Source organism: Lithobates pipiens, unplaced genomic scaffold (assembly GCF_037356315.1).
Source record: "Lithobates pipiens isolate NorthernLeopardFrog02 unplaced genomic scaffold, aLitPip1_a1.2 Scaffold_8, whole genome shotgun sequence".
Taxonomy (NCBI): Eukaryota; Metazoa; Chordata; class Amphibia; order Anura; family Ranidae; genus Lithobates; species Lithobates pipiens.
In genome coordinates this window covers 450462203-450481577 of record NW_027507903.1, presented here as the reverse complement: position 1 = coordinate 450481577, position 19375 = coordinate 450462203, and the positions used below count along the sequence as shown (strand labels likewise).

General features: G+C 42.6%; 1 protein-coding gene across 2 annotated transcripts in view; it reads left to right on the top strand.

The window, feature by feature from the left end:
* The window catches only part of GEMIN5 (gem nuclear organelle associated protein 5), a 168247-nt gene that overhangs the window by 91326 nt on the left and 57546 nt on the right, over positions 1–19375 (top strand). For both annotated transcript variants that reach the window (XM_077468384.1, XM_077468382.1), the window contains exons 16-17: positions 8109–8280; positions 9262–9480. In XM_077468384.1, the coding sequence (XP_077324510.1) occupies positions 8109–8280; positions 9262–9480 (391 nt within the window). The remainder of the gene's footprint in view (positions 1–8108; positions 8281–9261; positions 9481–19375) is intronic.

Below are 19375 nucleotides of genomic sequence, written 5' to 3'. Positions count from 1 at the left end.
GCTGCCTGTCCCCTTTTTGGACCTTCTGGCAGTACAAACAAAACATCTGTTTTGCGAACCTGAGTGGTCGCTTTTAAATAGACTCTGATCGCTCTTACTACATCAAAGGAATGTAGTGCCTTCTCTTCCCTAGATTGAGGCTCTGGGAAGAAAGAGGGTAGAATAATATCCTGGTTTAAATGAAAGCCTGTCACCGCTTTCGGTAGGAATTCAGGATGAGGACGCTGAACCACCTTATCCTTATGCATAATCAAATATGGCTCTTTACAAGACAGAGCCACTAGCTCTGATACTCTTCTAGCAGAAGAAATGGCAACCAAAAAGATTATTTTTCTTGTCAAAAGAACCAAGTGAATATCCTGTAAAGGCTTATAAGGCTGATTCTGTAAAGCCGATAAGACCAAATTTAAATCCCAAGGATTTAGAGGTGCCTTGATAGGGGGATTAATCCATGTTACTACCTAAATAAAACTATGCACCAGAGAGTGAGAAGCAAGCGGCCATTGAAAAAACACTGACAAGGCCGAGATATGGCCCTTGATAGTACTCAAGGCCAGCTTAATTTATAATCCCATTTGCAGGAAATCAAGGATCCTACCTATGACATACTTCCTGGGGTGCTAACCCCTGGATCAATGCCAAGAAACCTATGCCTTCCAGATTCTGTAGTAAATGATTCTACTAGACACTACTGAGGGGGATAACCCATGGTCCTTTAGAATGTGGGTTTCAATAGCCAAACCAGTAAATTTAGTATCAGTAAGGTAGGATGGAATACAGCACCTTGTGCGAGAAGGTCTGGCCATAATGGCAGAGTCCAAGGGACTCCTACCGCCATCTTTATGATCTCGGCAAACCAAGATCTTCTGGGCCACCAGAATCGCCTCCTTTTCGTTCCTGCTTGATCCTGCGGCGAAGGCACGGAAGTAGCAGAACGGGAAGAAATGCATAGATCAGTGAAAACTGATCCCATGGGAAGACTAATGCTTCTGTTCCACATGCTAGCGGTCCTCCTGCTCCTGTCCTCCTCCCTCATTCTTGACACAAAGTTGTGGACTTTGTTGTTGAATCTGGACGTGAACAGGTCCACGTCCAGAATACCCCATTTCTGACATATCGCTAGGAAGATGGGGTGAAGAGACCATTCCCCCGGAAATAACTGTTTGCGACTCAAGTAGTCCGCCTGCCAATTTTCTATTCCTGGAATGAAAATCTCAGATAGGCAAGGAATGTTGTTTTCTGCCCAGGCTAGAACATGATTCACCTCTTTTTGGGCTGCACGACTTCTCGTGCCCCCCTGGTGATTGTAAGCCACAGCCGTGGCATTTTCGGATTGAATCCTGACAGGACAATCCCATAGCCTGAGCGTCCACGACTCTAGGGCCGGACGTACTGCCCGAATCTCCAAAATAAAGATGGGCAAGGTCCTTTCTGACTTGGACCATCTCCCCTGGACAGAATCCTCTTCCAGGACTGCTCCCCAGCCTAGGAGGCTGGAATCTGTTGCCACTTCCCAGGATACTGGCAGAAAGGATTTCCCCTCTTGGAGGTTGCTGGATAGTAACCGCCAATTAGGCTCGAAGGAGGCCACCATTTTCCCTAACGATCTCATGCACAGCCGAATGGAAGGATTTTTATTTGCTTGGACAAGTTGAATTAGTCCTATAATGGAACTGATTCTTGTCTGGGGAAAGAATACATTTTTCTGTATGGTATCTATGACCAGCCCCCAAGTACTGTAATCTCCTTGATGGTTTTAAGGAGGATTTTTCTAGGTTGGGTATCCAACCCAGAGATTCCAGGTAGTTTACAGCTGTGATTATCTTTGATTTAGACCAGAGACTGAATGATCTATTAAAAGTAGATAGTCTAAAAAGGTTAGGACCATTGTGCATCCTTGATAACGATCAATGCCAAAAACTCCCCTCCTTGCAAGATGGAAACAACTGGTCGGATTGATTCCATGCGAAAGGACTGGATATTTAAGTGCCGATTCAGATCCTTGAGATCTAGAATGGGTCTTACCTCTCCATTTGGTTTTGGAACCGTGAAAAGGTTTGAATAAAAACCTGTGCCCTGTTCCTCCAAGGAAACCTCTGATATCACCAGCTGGGATAAGAGATGATCCAGAGCTAGAAAGAGAGACTTCTTTTTCTCTGGATCCCTACCAATTTTTCAGCCACAGAACTCTGCGAGAATGCACTAGTCTTAGCATAAGCCGTTTGGTTTGGATGATCGAATCTTTCATAGCATCTACTGTGAAACATAGTAAGTCTGATACGCCAGCCCATTGCTGGGCTTGCTGATCAGGCAGAATCTTAAGTATCTCCACAAACTGTTCCTTAATGGACATCTTTTAACGTCAGCGCATTATCCACCGGACACGAGAGACACTTGTTCACTGAGGAGATTTCCGCATCAATTGCTGGAACCCCCCATTTTCTTATAGAAATTTTCCTCCATAGGATATAGTGTAGAAAACTTTCTAGGCGGCCAATACTGTTTATCCGGATGTTCCCATTCAGAATAAATAAGCTTTTTTTTAGCCGTGAATGAATAGTAAATGCATCCTCAGATGGGGGCGGTTTTGGTGATCCCAAACCAGAGGTGGGTTCCTCAAGAGCCTGCGCTGCAGACAGCAAAAAGGTTGAACAAACCAATTTAGTAAGCGTGTACAAGCAACCTGTCTTGTGATGCTGTTCCCTCTATATTAGGATCCTCGGAAGAGGATACATTCGTATCTTCCAAATCTCTTGGAAGATCTTCCTAATCCCCTGCCCCTTGCACCTCAATATGAGGGTCCTGAGCACTGGATGGGGATCTGCTACGTTTAGACCCACTATGGAGAGTGATCGTAGCATCAATCTTCTTTTCCAAATTAGAAATGGCAGAAGAAAATACCTCCTGTGTGATTATATATATAAAGGGGCTGAAGTGTCTAGCGCCGGTGCAACATCAGTCTCCTCTGACAGCTCACTCTGACCGGCCGCATCACTCTCGGAGGATGACATTCTTTTGGAGATGGATTTAGCTTGTCGTGAAACCATCAAGCCCTTAGAACCCTTTGAGGAGTTCCTGGTCCCTCTTCCACTCATAGTCTGAAACACAAAGCAGAGGCACTAGCATAAAGAATGTACACTGCTAGGTTATATTTCAGCACTACAAAGCTGCTATTAATGCCTAGCCTGGTAAAGTAATAATGTGTCAAAAAGGGAATGCCTGTGTCACCAAACCTGAACCCCCCAACCCCCCCCCCCCCCCCCCGGTTTCAAAAGAAAGAGCTTTCCCATGCGAGCGGCAGACTGAGTGTCCAGCGAACATCTTATATGACGGCGGGGGGTAAAAAGCACCGCTGAGCGGCCGCATTTTTTATTTTATTTTTTTAAACCGTGATTCCGGGCATACAATTCCTCCGAAGGGGTCATTTCAACATAGGGGGGCGCAGGAGGAGAGACCTAGTCCCCCCTTTGCTTACCGGAGGATCTGCTGCTTTTTGGCTGGAGAAGGAGGAAGTGATGGCTCCTTACACAGCGCTGTTCCCAGCATAAGGCGGGGAGAGCTCAATACAGCCCCCAGTGGTGACACATAGGCATGACAACATTATATACTTAAAGGAGAAATTCGTAAGAAAATGCAAAGATATTTCTTATAAAACTCCATTTACCTTCCCGCCGCAGGGTTATCTGAGATAAACCCAATCTTCCCCCTTCACGGTGGGCTCCGAAACCTTCACGACCAGGGGAACCTAGAAGTTACCCACAATCCTGGACCTGCAATAGTACCCTGCCAGTAAAACCTTTATGGCCTTACTACCAAAAAGTACTGGATTCCAGGGTCCAGCTCTCTAAAAAGAGAAGCATTCGCAAGAAAAACCTTGTTTTTTCGGACACGAGGCCCTGGTACCATTCCTTAGGCCCATTAAAGGACACTGAATGGATCCGGTCAGCATGGCTAGCCCCAGCAAGGATTACTCCAATGGAGCTCAGTGCATCATATCTTTACTCGTTACCAACACTTAAGACGCCCTCAAAAAAACTGAGGTACTCCCAGTAATGGGAGGGGTTATATAGGGAGTGCACTTCTGGTTTCAGGGCGTGCCAGTGTCCATCACCTAAAGGTGGCGTATTAACCCACATAGTAACTACTATGGCTCTGTGTCCCCTGATGTATGAAAAGACACGCATCTGGTGGGGTTATTGAAAGTTCATTGTTCCAGAGTCGTAAATCTGTTATTCTTGAAGATAAACCTTATCAAGATGAGGAGAGTTTGATAAAACAGCTGGGTGCCAGACTGTCTCTACACAGGTGTTTTTTTTAATTGGACAAAACCAGTTATAAATCACTTTAATGAACATATAGGAATTCTGAGAAGAATTAAGTTTATCTGGTTATAGAACAGGTATCCGATTTATGGTTAGTTTCATTGACGTAGATCTTAGCGACCAATCACATGTAGGAGAGATGATTCAGATAAGGCTTGTAAAAAGGGTATGTAAATGCAAGTCCTACAATTGTTAGTCAGACAAGTCAGATAGGAGCTCAAATGGCTGAACTCTGTATATGCTGCCCTATTGCAAGGGTCATAGAGGTCAGAACCAATGGCCAAATATCTGTCCGTAACTTGTCTCCATGTACAAGTCAGAAAAGACTTCTTAACTTGTTCCAGAGTGTGGTCTCAGGTGAATTTCCCTCATGAACTTTGTCGAGCTGGAACCCAGAACTCCGTGAGGGGACTGGACCACTGGTCGATCGACTGGTCCCTATCAGGTGATGGGTTCCCAAGAATTGTCAGAAAAGACCCATTCTGGTTCAAGGTGAGAACAATTCACAATTGTTTCAATTTGGTTGGAGGATAAGAATGTCTATATCTCATATGCTTGCATTGTAAGAAACTGTATAAATTAGACCTGTATCTTGTAATACTTTGAACATAAACCAGTATGTTACCAGCTGTTAATAAACCTGCATTGCTTAAAGCGGTTCTTCACCCTAAAGGGGAAGTTCCGCTAGTATTATCCCTCCCCCCCTCCGGTGCCACAATCGGCACCTTTCGGGGGGGAGGGGGGTGCAGTTACCTGGATAATCCAGGTATCTGCACCCACTTCCGGCCAGACCGCCGCATGGCTCCGCCCACCCCCGCATGGCACCCACACAGTTCCCAGAGACACAGCGGGGGACCATAAGAGAAGCGCAGCGCAACTCGCGCATGCGCAGTAGGGAACCGGGCAGTGAAGCCCTCATGCTTCACTTCCCGATTCCCTGACAGAGGATGGCGGCGGTGGCTGCAGCGAGACGAGCGATCGCTCGTTATCTGCCGCCGACATCGCTGGGACAGGTAAGTGTGATATTATTAAAAGTCAGCAGCTGCAATATTAGTAGCTGCTGGCTTTTAATATTTTTTTTTTAGGTGCAGCTCCTCTTTAAGTTCTGCCTGGTTCAATACTTTGCTATTCAACTTCAGCAGCCCAACATTTTCTGGCCATAAGCCAGAAATGGGGTGTCTCGATCATAGATCGATTGGTGTCCAGTTTAACACCAGGTTAGACAACTTTTCGTTAAAGGCAAAGCATTTGTCCGCATATTGGAGATGTGTTTAGTATTTCCGCAGGTTCAGTTTTCACTAATTTATTAATTCCCCCCAGTGCCGCTTCTTCCACGGCTTCTATGTAGGATCAAAGACTGAAGCCGGTAATCCTAGAAGATCCGGCATTACCCAGACAATCCTAGTGTGCAGAGATCATGAGGGTGTCAGTAGGGGTTCCATGGACTCTCTTCCTTTTCGTCCAGACCTACATTCGCAGGGGTCGGGATTCCATCCTGCCTTGCAAACACTGAATTTAGCAGTTTGACTATTTAGTCTACATTCTAAAAGAATCGGGGGCTTTCAGGGTCATTGGTATTTACTCTGATTAATGCAAGAGGGCTGGCCTCTAGGACCATTTACTATAGGGTTTAGTGGGCCTATGTTCCTTCTGGAAACCAAGGATGACATCCTCAGAAGTAATGTCATAGGTTGAGTTCTTGCCTTTTTAACAATTAGGACAGGAAATAAAGCTAGCCTTGAGTTCTATCAAGGGTCTCGGCCTTGTCAGTGTCCCCCCCCCCCCCCCCCCCGAAGGCCGCTTGCTTTGCACTGGGCCTGTATACAAGGGGTAACGCGTATAAATCTGCCAGTTAGGTCACCCTTGTGCCCGTGGGATTTGAATTTAGTTTTGTCGGCATTACAAAGACAACTTTTTAGCCGGCCTTTTTCCCTTGTTCCTTCTGACAGGGAAATTGGTGTTCTTGGTTGTGGTAACCTCCGCAAGAGAGTTTCAGAGTTTGGCAATTTCCTTTTTGTAAAGAGCCATTCTTAATTATTCAGAAGGATAAAGTGGTGTCGAGTCCACACCCAACCTTTTTGTTGCCTAAGATAACTAATGTCATCTGAATCAACATGTTTGCCTGCCTTCCTTTTTTTCAGAATATCGTTCTGTCGAAGCAAAGTAATTACATTCTCTCCTTATAGTGAAAGCAGTTAAGGTCTATCTGAAGAGTTCAGATACAGAAATACAGAAAACTGATGCTCTGTTGTGCTACCAGAAAGCCGTAGGAAAGGACAGGCAGTGTTGATATAAATTTTTTTTTCAAAATGTATACATCAGGTGGTTGTTCAGGCTTATGGTTGAAAAGAAGGGTTCTGCCTTTTTCAAGTTAGAGCGCACTCTACCAGGGCAGTGAGTGCTTCATGGGCAGTGCATCACCAAGCCTCTAGGACTCAGATTGCAAGGCCGCAACTTGGTAATCGGTACATACATTCACTAGATTCTACCAGGTGGATGTAAGACGGCAAAGGGATACCACGCTTGGGGCACAGTATACTGCAAGCAGCAGTATAGGTCCTCATGTCTGATGGCTACCTGCTTTTATTTGTGTCTCCCTCCCCTCACAAAGCATTGCTTTGGGACGTCCCACACAGTAATTACCATGCTGCTCTGTGTCCCGTGTTGTACGATAAAGAAAATATAATTTTTATAACAGTTTACCTGTAAAATCCTTTTCTTGGAGTACATCATGGGACATGGAGGTCCCTCCCCTCTTTTAAGATTTATGTATATTGCTTTGCGACAAAAACTGAGGTACTCCCAATATGGGAGGGGTTATATAGGGAGGCAACTTCCTGTTTAGGGTGTGCCAGTGTCCATCACCTGAAGTTGGCCTATAACCCACGTAGTAATTACTATGCTGCACTGTGTCCCGTGGTGTACTCCAAGAAAATGTTTATAACAGCTTACCTGTAAAATCAATCTTATTATTTATAACATTTTTAACAAAAAATAAAAACCTCCAGGAGGTGATCAAATACCACCAAAAGAAAGCTCTATTTAGTTTGGGTACAGTGTTGCATGACCACGCAATTGTCATTTAAAAAGCGACAGCGATGAAAGCTGAAAATTGGCTTGGGCAAGAAGAGGGGAAAGTGCCTGGTATTGAAGTGGTTAAGGTAAAAATAAGTTTATGCTTTTATAAACACTTAAAATAATCTCTGAAGAATGTTTAAAAACAAATACTTGTTTCTTATATACTGTAGTTGGTAATAGAAGTGCAATATAACAAACCTGTCAGCCAAAAAAAAGCTAATAAAGTTAGCTTTTTATTTTCTCTTTTTAAAGAACTGAAGAAGTGGTCTGGATACGCTGCAAACTGTAATTACAGAACAAGTATTGTTGAATTTGACGAACTACTAGTAGCCAGGCACAAAAGCATTATCTGTACCCCTCTGATTTGAAATTAATGGAGTCTAACCTCATGTCTAAGCACTACCATCTGCCATTCCACTGTCCAAGGAAAGTGCCTCAAAAGTCAAAAAAGTCCTCTCATTGCAAAGGGGGTGACCGTTAGTAGCACATAGACCTGCAATCTGTAATTTCAAGCTAATAAGGTTATATTCAAGCATCTTTTGTTGTCCGTCTTAATAGTGTAACATAGAGCATGTTTATTTAAAAGACTAATGTGAATTTGGGACATCAGAGTTTTAATTATAAAAGCTGGAGAAAAGAGGGCTTTAAAAACATAACCAGTCTTATCAGTGCAGGAATTGCTAAAGAACTGATCATGTTCTGTTCTAGATTTGGGATGTTCTACAGGAAGAACCGCTCAGTAACTATCGTGGGCACAAGGGGAGGCTTCTCTGTGTCCAATGGTCTCCAGTAGAGCCAGACCAGGTGTGGACGGGAGCAGATGACTTCTGCTTGCACAGTTGGTCCATATCCAAGCAGCAGCACAGCCGACCACCGAAAGGTCAGTAACCATTCTCCAGGCCTGTTTATCTGTTTAGAGATTCATGTAGGTTTCATTTAACTTCTTTCTCAGCATGTTTCCTCAATACTTTGAGCCACTTCCCCAGAACTGTTATGCAGATATGAACTTGTGACTTGTATCTGACTTTCCTGACCTGCATATTTGTTCTTGAGCAGTGATTATGAAAGCATAAAAGTCAATGGGTCCACAATGGCACCAACCCTATTTCTGTTATGACAAGTTTACTTTAAAGCTGAACATCAGACCAGCACTTAAATACATGTTTGAATCATATATTTGTGAACTGTTGTACCTGCCAAAGTATTAGTAAATCTGTTCAGCCAGTTCTTCTGATCCAGGTACCCAGTCCAGGCAGTATACTTTGGCCCTGCAGCTTAGCTTAATAGTACTAACCTGATCTGGGATGCACCATAGCCTATGACTGGTCAGTGAGGGAGCATCAGCGCATTAGTCATCCTGTATGGCACCCCCCTGTAAGTATTTTTCTGTGTTTGACTAACAGCACTGTGCAAAGCAATAGAGCCCTGACTAGCTCTGAGTGCTGTCCCACCTATTTTGAATCTGAATGCTTTTCTGTGGTTGATTACAGGAATCAATGTAAAAGTACAAAGTTTTTTTATTTTTTTATTTATTTAGTTAGTAAAGGTAAATTGCAAATTTTACAATCAGAGGAGTAACGGTTGTAGTTATGGAACATCATAATGTCACTTATGATGTATTAGTTGATAACCGCCAGACTACCCCAAGAGCCTATGGGGGGTCATTACCTATCTTGCAACCTGATTCAGCAGGATTCAAGTCATTCCATGTGTTGAGAGAAAAGAAAATATAGCAGAAAAGAGGTAGCCTAGGAAAGCAGTAGTAGTAGTAGAGTGGGTTAGCTAAGCAAAATAAACCTCACTACCCAAGCCTGTGCAAAGAGCCCTGATGGGCTTCTTTTACATTTTTTTTTTTCGATAGGAAAGAAAGCTGTTGACCTGGAAAAGAAAAGATGCTTGCAGCCCAAACCAAAGGCAAAGAAAAAGAAGAAGATAGACAGTCCTAATCAGGACTCTGGAGGTGATGCAGTTAGAGAAGAGAGTGAAAGACCTCTCACTCCAGCACAAAATGGGACATCGGATCAAGATGAGGAACAGGGCTCTGTTGAAATGGTGACCGAAAAGATTACACCACAGGAAGGTAATGTTTGATGTGGATTGGTAGAGTGTTTGGATGGTTAGAGAAGACCTGGAAGTGTCAGTGCTTGTGGCTCATAGATGCCAAAGATAAATTGACATCAGACCAAACTGTCTAGCAAGAGCTACATGGGTTGGCACAAACACACCCAGCTTTAGTAGTTGCAGTAACCATTGTAAGTCTCTATGGCAGGGGTTGACAAATTTGCTTGGAATCTAGGAGCCAGCTAAAAAAGTTAGGAGCCGGGTCCGTGACGGCGATCTGGACCTGTCCCTGGCCTGACATGGAGACGAGTGAGGGGAAGATAGCCCCAAGCCCCTCACCTGTCTCCAAGTCATTGCCCATAGCTCTTAGAGGGACATTTTATTTATTTTTTTCAAATGACAATTTTTTTTTAAATTGCATTTTAGTGTAAATATGAGATGTGAGGTCTCTCTGACCCCAGATCTCATATATAAGAGGACCTGTCATGCTTTTTTCTATTACAAGGGATTTTTACATTCCTTGTAATAGGAATAAAAGTGACACACATTTTTTTTTTTTTTTTTTTTTTTTAAAGAACAGTGAAAAAAATAAAAGTTAAAATAAAAATAAAAAAATATTTTAAACGCGCCCTGTCCCGCCAAGCTTGCGTGCAGAAGCGAACGCATATATGAAAGCGGTGTTCAAATCACACATGTGAGGTATCACTGCGATAGTAATAATTCTAGCCCCAGACCTCCTCTGTAACTTAAAAAGTGCAACCTGTAGAATTTTTTAAATGTCGCCTATGGAGATTTTAAAGGGTAAAAGTTTGTCGCCATTCCATGAGCGGGCGCAATTTTGAAGCATGACATGTTTGTTATCGATTTACTCGACGCAACATTATCTTTCACAATATTAAAAAAAATTGGGCTAACTTTACTGTTGTCTTATTTTTTATTTTTTTTTTATTAAATACATTTTCCCCAAAAAAGTGCGCTTGTAAGTCCGCTATGCAAATACGGTGTGACAGACAGTATTGCAACGACCACCATTTTATTCTTTAGGGTGTTAGAATAAAATATATATATAATTTTTAGGGGTTCTGAGTAAAGGGAAGGAAGATAGGCTGGCAGGCAGGGAAAATTAGCATTGCATCCATTAGCATTGCTGGTTGTAATTCCAACGGTCACCACAAGATGGCGCCAGATTCCAGAAGGAACCAAAGGATCGTAGAAGGCCTCAAAGCCGGGGGCTAAATTACCGGCTGCCGGCGGCGCGGCCCGACGCGATCGCGCCGGGGGGGTCCGCAGAGACAGCATACCCCCAGCTGTGCTGCCCCAGGCGCCAGTTCGCTAATTCTAGTCGCAAATGCGACCTGGCGCCCGGGTTTTGTCGAGCCCTGCTCTATGGCAATATTCTCAACTCCTATCACTGTTTCTGGACAACTTGGTCTGCGAGTAACTATGGAGAAAAATATAAATAGGGGCTCCTGGAACAAAAAAAAGAGTAATATACCATATTTTTCCATTATTATAATTTGTTTTAGCCAAATAAAGTTATGAAAATACAATATTTTTTGTGGTGGTGGATATTCAACACTCCTTGCTTTGCCAATGATTGGCCTATTCATAGAATGGCTTAGATTTATGAAAATTGGAACTTACTGTAGTTTAGAACAAGAATGCCTGCTGCTGTAAGGGAGGTGGCCTTGCATCCACCCCGACCTATGCAGCTCAGCATTCTCACAATGTTGTAACAAACGGTGGATTTCCAACTCTAGAAATTCCTAGAATCCTGGAATTCATTCCTCCCCTCTCCTTGGGAAATGGGCATGACAGATGCTAGCCTGTCAGAATGATTTGGGATTTAACTGTCCAGACCACCTAGTCCTCAAAGGAGTAAACACTCCCCATCAATTCTTTGGAGTTGAGAACCATACGACTGGTTCTCCTAGACTGGACCCTACTACCCAGTAGACCCTACTGGGTCTACCACATGGTCATTCTGTAAGAACAACATGAACATGGCCTACACAAACCACCAAGGGGGAACTAGAAGTCAGGCAGCTCTGAAGGAGGCAAGGTTGGTTCTCTCTTAAACAATGAACTACGCGCCAACACTCTTGGCTTTCTAGAGTCGCAAACACGTACTCTCAGAGAGGGTGAAACATGTTAGAGAAGGGTTCTCCAAAGGGTAGGAGACCATGCTGAATGCATTTTTTTTTACTAAGAGGGGCTCATTATATGTTGAGACAGTGTGCAGATGGGAGACATTTTGTTGTAGGCTAAACTTCCAGTTACAGGGCCTTTTATTCCACTCTGTGTTTCAGATCCTGGCTTTAAAAGCATGGCTAAAATGATCCTAAATGATAGGGTCATTGCTGATTCTGTCTTTCCCACATTGCTCAAAGGGAGAAAATCTACTTCTCATAAAATCTACCATCACACTTGGAAGGCCTAATTTGGTCTGTGCGAAAACATGCACCACAACACTCAGGAATACTCTCTTGCTCGCATCCTGGCCTTCCTCTAGCATATTTCTCTTGGTACTCTAAGGCCCCATTCACACCTGAGTGTTTTGTAGCTTGAAGCCTCAAGATACAAAATGCTGGAGGGGAAAAAAAATCAATTATTCTCTATAGAAATGGTTCACATCCCCACTTCAAAACGCCTGAAGCCAGAAGCTCCAAAACGTCTGAAGCTCAAACAAGTTCTGGAACTTTTTTTAAGTCAGATTTGGGCATTTTTATGCTTTTTACATTGGTGACCTCTTGACCTGTACAAAGTCGTGGCACAATTACAGGTAAAAACGCAGCAAAAATCATGGATTTTCTGACTGAAAACGCTATGCTCAGGTGTGAATGGGGCCTAAGGGACAGATTTCTGCCCTATCCATTTTCTTCAAAAATCATTGGCTTCATACGCGTTTTACTTGTATGATTAAGATAATGGGAATTTTTTGGGGAAAATTCTTTAACGGTAAGGGAGGTACATGCCATACAGTGCAAAGCGCAACAAAAGGCATAAATCTCACCATCATAGTTACTTCCATATTTATCCTCATACACAGATATACATTGTCCAGTGTGAAACCGTGTAAGATAATGTACATTTTGACTTGCCTGTAAATTCCATATCTTGGAGTCGGGTCCCTCCCCTCCATTCTGTGTTTCTCCTTATTCTTTCATATAACCAGAGTTGGTCTGGTTATATGAAGATACACTGAGGAGGCATTCCCAGCAGATTTTTTTGCCAATGTCCAATCACCTGAAGGTAGCAAGATAGAACCCATGGTCAAGGACTATAGATCACCTCTCCTGTACTGTACTCCAAGATATGGAATTTACAGGAAAGTCTAAATTCTCTCTTTTTTTTTTTTTTTTTTTTTTTAACAAGTTTCCTCTAAAGTTACACTGTAAATCACTGACGATAAATACAGCAAAAGCATATTGGGAAAAAAGACAGCTTTTATATTTTTCTGGCAGGTGTATGTGTTGCACCTGCAAATATTAACAATTTTGAAGAACTCTGATCACTGATGCTGTCATATATACTTCCAAGTTTGTCAGCATGTCGCCTGCTTGGCGGTATTGGTTCTTCAATAAACCCTTATCATACTACTTTGTCCTGTCAGTGGTGAAGGGTCACCTGAAAGCTTACTACATGTGCTTTACTAATATACAGTCTGCAGTCTAGGTTGATTGGCATACAAATCACATTATGTGTCAGATTGTGGAAAGTCCCATCCTAAAAAATGAAATTGGTTACATAAAATATCATTCGATTGGTTGAAATTTCCTTTGCTTTATCTCCCATTCATAACTTGTAGAGTTACACCGATACCGTCTTTATCAGCGAGTACCATACGCTCGGTCAAGTACTCACTGATACTAAACACTGATACCTGTGTAGTGCGATTTAAACCCATACAAAATAAATTGGCTCAAATTGCACTGCAGAGAATCTCATGCGATTTGAATGATAATGCGGTGCGATTTCTGTCCTGTTTCCCCCACCGCTCCTGAGTTCACCTGTACAAAAACGCATGCGATTCTGTGCAGTGTGATTTGAGCCCATTCTTTTTGTATGGGCTCATATCACACCGCAAAGGTATCGGTTTCAGGTAACAGAGCATTTGCATGAGTACTCATGCAAATGCTTAGTATCAGCACATTGTAGCAGATAGTGCTTCGCGCATAGGACAGCTTGATTATTTCAGTGGGCTGCCCTGCATGTGACAAATGTGGCAAAGAAACTCAAGTACCTTTTTTTATTTTTGTGCTCTTTTTATTTTTTTTGCAGTGTGTATTGCTGCATTTGTCGCACATTTTCACTCTCAAAAACAAGCATCTTGTTTGTCTCTTTATGAACGTGCACAAAATCGCATGATTTTGGTTTGCACATTCACTCACTACTGTAGTGTGAATGTATCCTTAAAGTGGTTGTAAACTCTTACACCCAGTGAAGTGACTGGCCTCAGGTCAGACATAGAGATGAAACAAATCCTCCCACATAGTTTGTACTGTGTATCTGCAGCCCTCTCTTCTTTTCATTCATTCAAAGTCCAGAATTTGTAAGCCTTGTTCGAGCGGTCAGAAAAAAGGGGGCGGAGAGCTGAAATTACACTGTGGGAAGTTTGAACAGCTTATTGGAGGGAAGGGACACACTCCCTTCACACAGCACACAAACAGAGTTAAGGCTGTCAATCCGCTGCTTTGTTCATGTTTCATGTCTAAGGTTTACAACCACTTTAACTGACTCTAAAAAGATTGTGGGGAATTGTACAATTCCCCACAATACAGCAGTCCTAGAAGTTGTACAGTCAGAATTCACATTTGCAGCACATAGAATGCTTTTATCCTAGTGCCTACAATGCATTAAGTTTTTTTTTTTAAACTTCTGCCTTTTCAACCACTTTAAAGTGGTTGTAAAGGCAGAAGTTTTTTTTTAGCTTAATGCATTTCTATGTGTGCAGTAGCTCCCCTCAGCCCCTCTAATATTTTACTTGAGCCCATCTCATTGGCTGAGACAGCAGCGGGGCACTATTGGCCCCTGCTGCTGTCTATCAAAGTCAGTGAGCCAATGAGAAGAGTGAGGGAACGGGTGCCGAACCATGTCTGAATGGACACACAGAGCATCGGCTCAGGTGCTCCCATAGCAAGCTGTTTGCGTGGCACTCGGCAGCAGGGAGGGGCAAGGAGTGCTGGTGAGGAACCCGAGAAGAGGAGATCTGGTCTGCTCTGTGCTAAACTAATACACAGAGCAGGTAAGTAGAGCATGTTTGTTATCTTTAAATAAAAGAGAATTAGACTTTAGTATCACTTTAATGTCAAAGCCTCCAGAAAAAACAATAGTTAACAGAACTGTAGTGACATCATGAAATCTCACTCCAGATCTCATGAGACTAGCAATCAAAAGCAGCAGTGCCTTAAGCCAATTATACTCAATCAGATTATCGGACGAATGATCTTCTGTTTTTTTTTTTTTGGTTTTTTGTTTTTTTGCATGATAGTCTCATATCGAAAACTAAAGTACGAAAATTCTTGTAGGACAGAATAAAAATTTGGAAGTGATGTATTTTTGTACAAAAATTGTACTAACATAACAAAAATCTGGTATCGTACGAGAAAAATGTTCGTGTTTGTCCCTTTGGAAAATTTTGGTTGAAAGCTTTGTACGAACGATCAACTTATTATAAAGGATTCTGGAGGGTTGCACGTCCAATAATCCTTTTTGTTGACAAGTGGCTGACAGATGAAACGGGACAAAGAGGTAGACACGTTTCGCTCAAAAGTTAGCACTTAGTCATTACAGATATCGTATGATCGATTCGAAAGCTGTATTTTTTTTTGTACGATATTCTAATCATGTGTACGGGCTTTAATCTCATTCTGCAGCTAAATAGCAATGAGGCTGTTGGTACAGGCATGTCTGGACACCCTCTCATACCAGGAACTGCACTGCTATTTCTCAGGACAAATTCCAGACAAATGTACATTTTTTTTTAGGATACTTCTTAGGCACAGTAAACACTTCAAAATTATCTGTTTAACATGGTAAATCTTTACTTTTTGAGTTCAGCTCCACTTTAAAGTGGTTCTAAAGCCTTAAGATTGTTTTACCTTCTGAGCTGCTGCATCCCCAAGCCCCACTTTAAAAGAAAAGTTTTTTTTTTTTTTTGTGTGTGCCTATTCATACTTACCTAGGTGGATGCAGCATCAGACCGATGCTGCATCTGTCCCCTGACCGATTCACTGAGAACAGAGCCACCGAACATCGCCGATGGCTCAGTTCTCTCGCCTCCCCAAGCAGAGAAATGCTGCCTGTCAGTCAGCCTCTCTCCTGCTCTGCTCCTCCACGCTCATTGGAGCGCTGAGCTGTGTAGGGGCGGGAGCGGCCGTCTCAGTGGCTCACTGAGAGGCTGAGACTGCCATCGGTCCAGCTGGCGGATCCAGTCTTCCTAAGTCGGCATGACGTGCTGCCTGGACTGATTCCAGTGACGTCAGACCGCTATCTGCTGAAAACAGATCACAGGAGCGCAAAACAAATTGCACTCCTGTGACCTATGAGAAGCCCAGTCTAAAAAGCTCAGGCTTGACTTCTCCTGTAATAATTACCTGAACCCAATCCCGATGCAGCGATGTGCATGGCAGGAGCAGCTCTTGCCCCTGTCTCCCTCCTCACTGGGCTGATCGATGGCACCGAGCCCACACAAGTCTCCCCTTGCAAAGTGGCTTTGTATGGGGGCACTCGCCAAAGAGGAGCAGCCTGGAACGTCGGCAGGGCACCCCTGAAGAGAAGGATCAGGGATTTGCAAAACCATTGCACAGAGCAGGCAAGTATAAAACATTTATTATTTTAATAAAAAAAAAAAAAAAAGATTTAAAGTTACTTTAAATCCAACTAGGTTCTTACTAACCAGAATACTACACTGAGTTTAGCTGGCCTCCATGATGCTTTTAGGGCTGTAATACTGATTCATCTCTGCTACATGCCCTGCAAGCATTGTGATGCCTCATATGCAAATATATAGGCCCCTTTTACACTTGAGGCGCTTTTAAACTGCCAGTAAAACACGGAGCGCTTTTGAAGAGCTTTTCAGGCGCCTTTGAAGAGCTTTCCATTCATTTCAATGGAGAGGGGTGTTTTTTCACCGGCCTGCCAGCGCACTGCCCCAGTGTGAAAGCATTCATTGATTTTAATGGAAATAGTATTTCATGAGCTTTTTAGCCACTTTTTTTTTTAAACATGAAAAGTGCCTCAGTGTGAATGGGGTCTTACAGTATGGTCAGGATTTCACAGCCTCCTACTTGAAAAAGGTGCTGTGAATATTGGTTGGACTGTCTAAGTACAGCTGCTATATACTCTGCAGGTTGGTGAAAAATAACTGGTTCTCTGTATAGCAGCTTACTTGTCCCAACAAAACTAATCACATCTTGAAAAAATTTAGAGGTTTGATATAGGTGACACATACTTGATCACAGTTGTATATTGAATGTGGCTTTTAATTGGACAGGAGCAATCCAATTACAAGCTATTATTTGATAACTCTTTTGCTAGAGCTCTCCAATCCAGTCCCCAGGGCTTCTCATATTCGGGTTTTCTTCCCAAGAAACTAAGAACTCACAGTGAAGATAAGGGATACTACAGATAGACTTTAGAAATGTTGTTCTGCATTTTAATGAGATGTCTTATGACGCTCTTTTCTTGTATAAATAATTTAGTATGGTTAAAAAAAAAAAAGATAAGTATGTGAACTGTCAAAATGCAAAATGAGTTTTCTGTGATGATTTCTAGCCCATAAATGATGCATACTTGTGAATAATTTAGAACACCCCAGGTACTTGGGACCCCTGCTGACCTCTGCCTGTTAATCGATGTACATCCTGTTTCTGGACTGAAAGTTTTAGAAAGTTGTCGGGGGATCCACTCACTTCTGTTTTATTGTCTACAGATGTCCGTGTTTATTAATTTAAAAATTATATTTATATTTTCTTTGTTTTAGTCCCTTGTTGGGTTGTTCATTAATCAAAGAACACAATGTATTATTTAGTAATTAATTGTGTTTAATTGGTGCTTCTGTATAAGAATGAACAAGCAGTCTTTTGTAGAAGTCTTTACAGAAATGGACTTGTGTCATAGGGATGTGCAAACGTTAATTCTAACAAAGTAACCAATCAGAATTTACCTCTTTGAGTCTTCATTAAAGTGGAATCTGATGGCTATAGGATAGGGCCTGTGTCGACAGAGCATTTCATTGCCAGACAGGGTTCAGAGAGTTCAACCAGACCTGGAATTCACTGAGGAACATCCTGTGTCATGTACATTTCTTATTTCTAAAAGAAAGGTTTAAGGGAAGCCTGTGCCTACAATGACAGTGTATGAATTTGACAGAGCTCGTATTGAAGTTTTGCTCAACATCTTGCCAGACTTAGTGTAAGACGTCTGCTCAGACCGCTTCTACAGCTTATCTGTACTGTTGGCATCACATACAAATGGGGCCATCTCTTCCAGGTACTTCCAGGATGAGCCATCACCACTGCCTGTGCTCAGACTCGGGGTTCCCTTGCAATAATTTGTCTAATAGCACATAGTTCCTATTCTATAAACATTACATCTAGACAAACACATCACTCATGCTTTAACCATTTACTGGGGGCAACTTCAAATCTAAAACAAGATTCAGGTAGGTCTCATCACTGGGTACAGGGTCTTGCTACAGGCCCATAACACCCATTATCCCTGTATCTCCCCCCAAGATGTGTACTTTAAATTATCCCCATAATTTATGCCCACCTGGGGGGAAGGAACTGAATCACTATATCCAGGACCTGACTGGGGATGTTCTCTACAAGCAGACACCCCTGCAAAAGAATTGTCTCTTGCAATTTATCTAAAGTGGTTCTAAAGGTTGTTTTTTTTATATTTTTTAAGGTAAAAAAAAAAAGCTACTGGATGCAGCTTCCCTCCCAGCCCCCCTTATACTTACCTGAGCCCCATCTCGATCCAGCGATGTATATGAAAGTAGTGTCTCTCCCAGGTCTCTCACTCATTGGCTCTCACAGCAGCGGGAGCCAATGGCTCCCGCTGCTGTCAATAAAGAGAGCGCGGTGGCAGGGCCGAGCCATGCTTGTTTGTGAATGGATACATGGCACGTTACTCGAGTGCCTCCATAGCAAGTGTGTTGCTATTGGGGGCACTCAGCATGTGGGAGGAGCCAGGACCATTGATGGGGGACCCAAAAAAGTTGATCGTGGCTACTCTGTCCAAAACCATTACACAGAGCATGCATATATAACATGTATGTTATTTTTTTTTAAATCACTTTAACCCATTTACACTTTTGCCTTTGGGAGAATAACTGACTTCTTGGACGTGAGTCAAGAAATGGTACTGCACCTGCTGGAGAACCACTGGGGACACTTTTTCCATATTAACTCACTTTAAACGGGATGCAACTCCCAAGTTTCACATTTACTACTTCCATATAATGTCAATATATGAAAACTGCACTTAATGCTATAAACAAAACATCAAATTTGCACAGCGGCCTCAGAAAGCATAAAAATACAAATGCTCAACAACGTCAGCTTAATATTTATTTCTCAATAGACATCAAGGGGATTGGTATCCATTCCAATCCCCTTGACAATGTCTATTGAGATGAAACTTACGTCCGGGCGAGGTGGAGCCTATGTTGATATTAACCACACCTGTCTGAAGCCGACACCAGCGGCATTTTTAATATTACATGCACTTATTCATCCAGAGTATTGTAAGTAGTTTAGTTTTCGGTTGTTTTTCTCTTTAAACATTTGACTGTATCACACTATTGGAATCTCGTTTTCGCTGGTCAAGTTTAACATAGAATAGGAAGGAGGGCTGGAGTGGAGTCTCACATCAGAATTCCGCCTGTGTTTTCTATGCCATAAGAT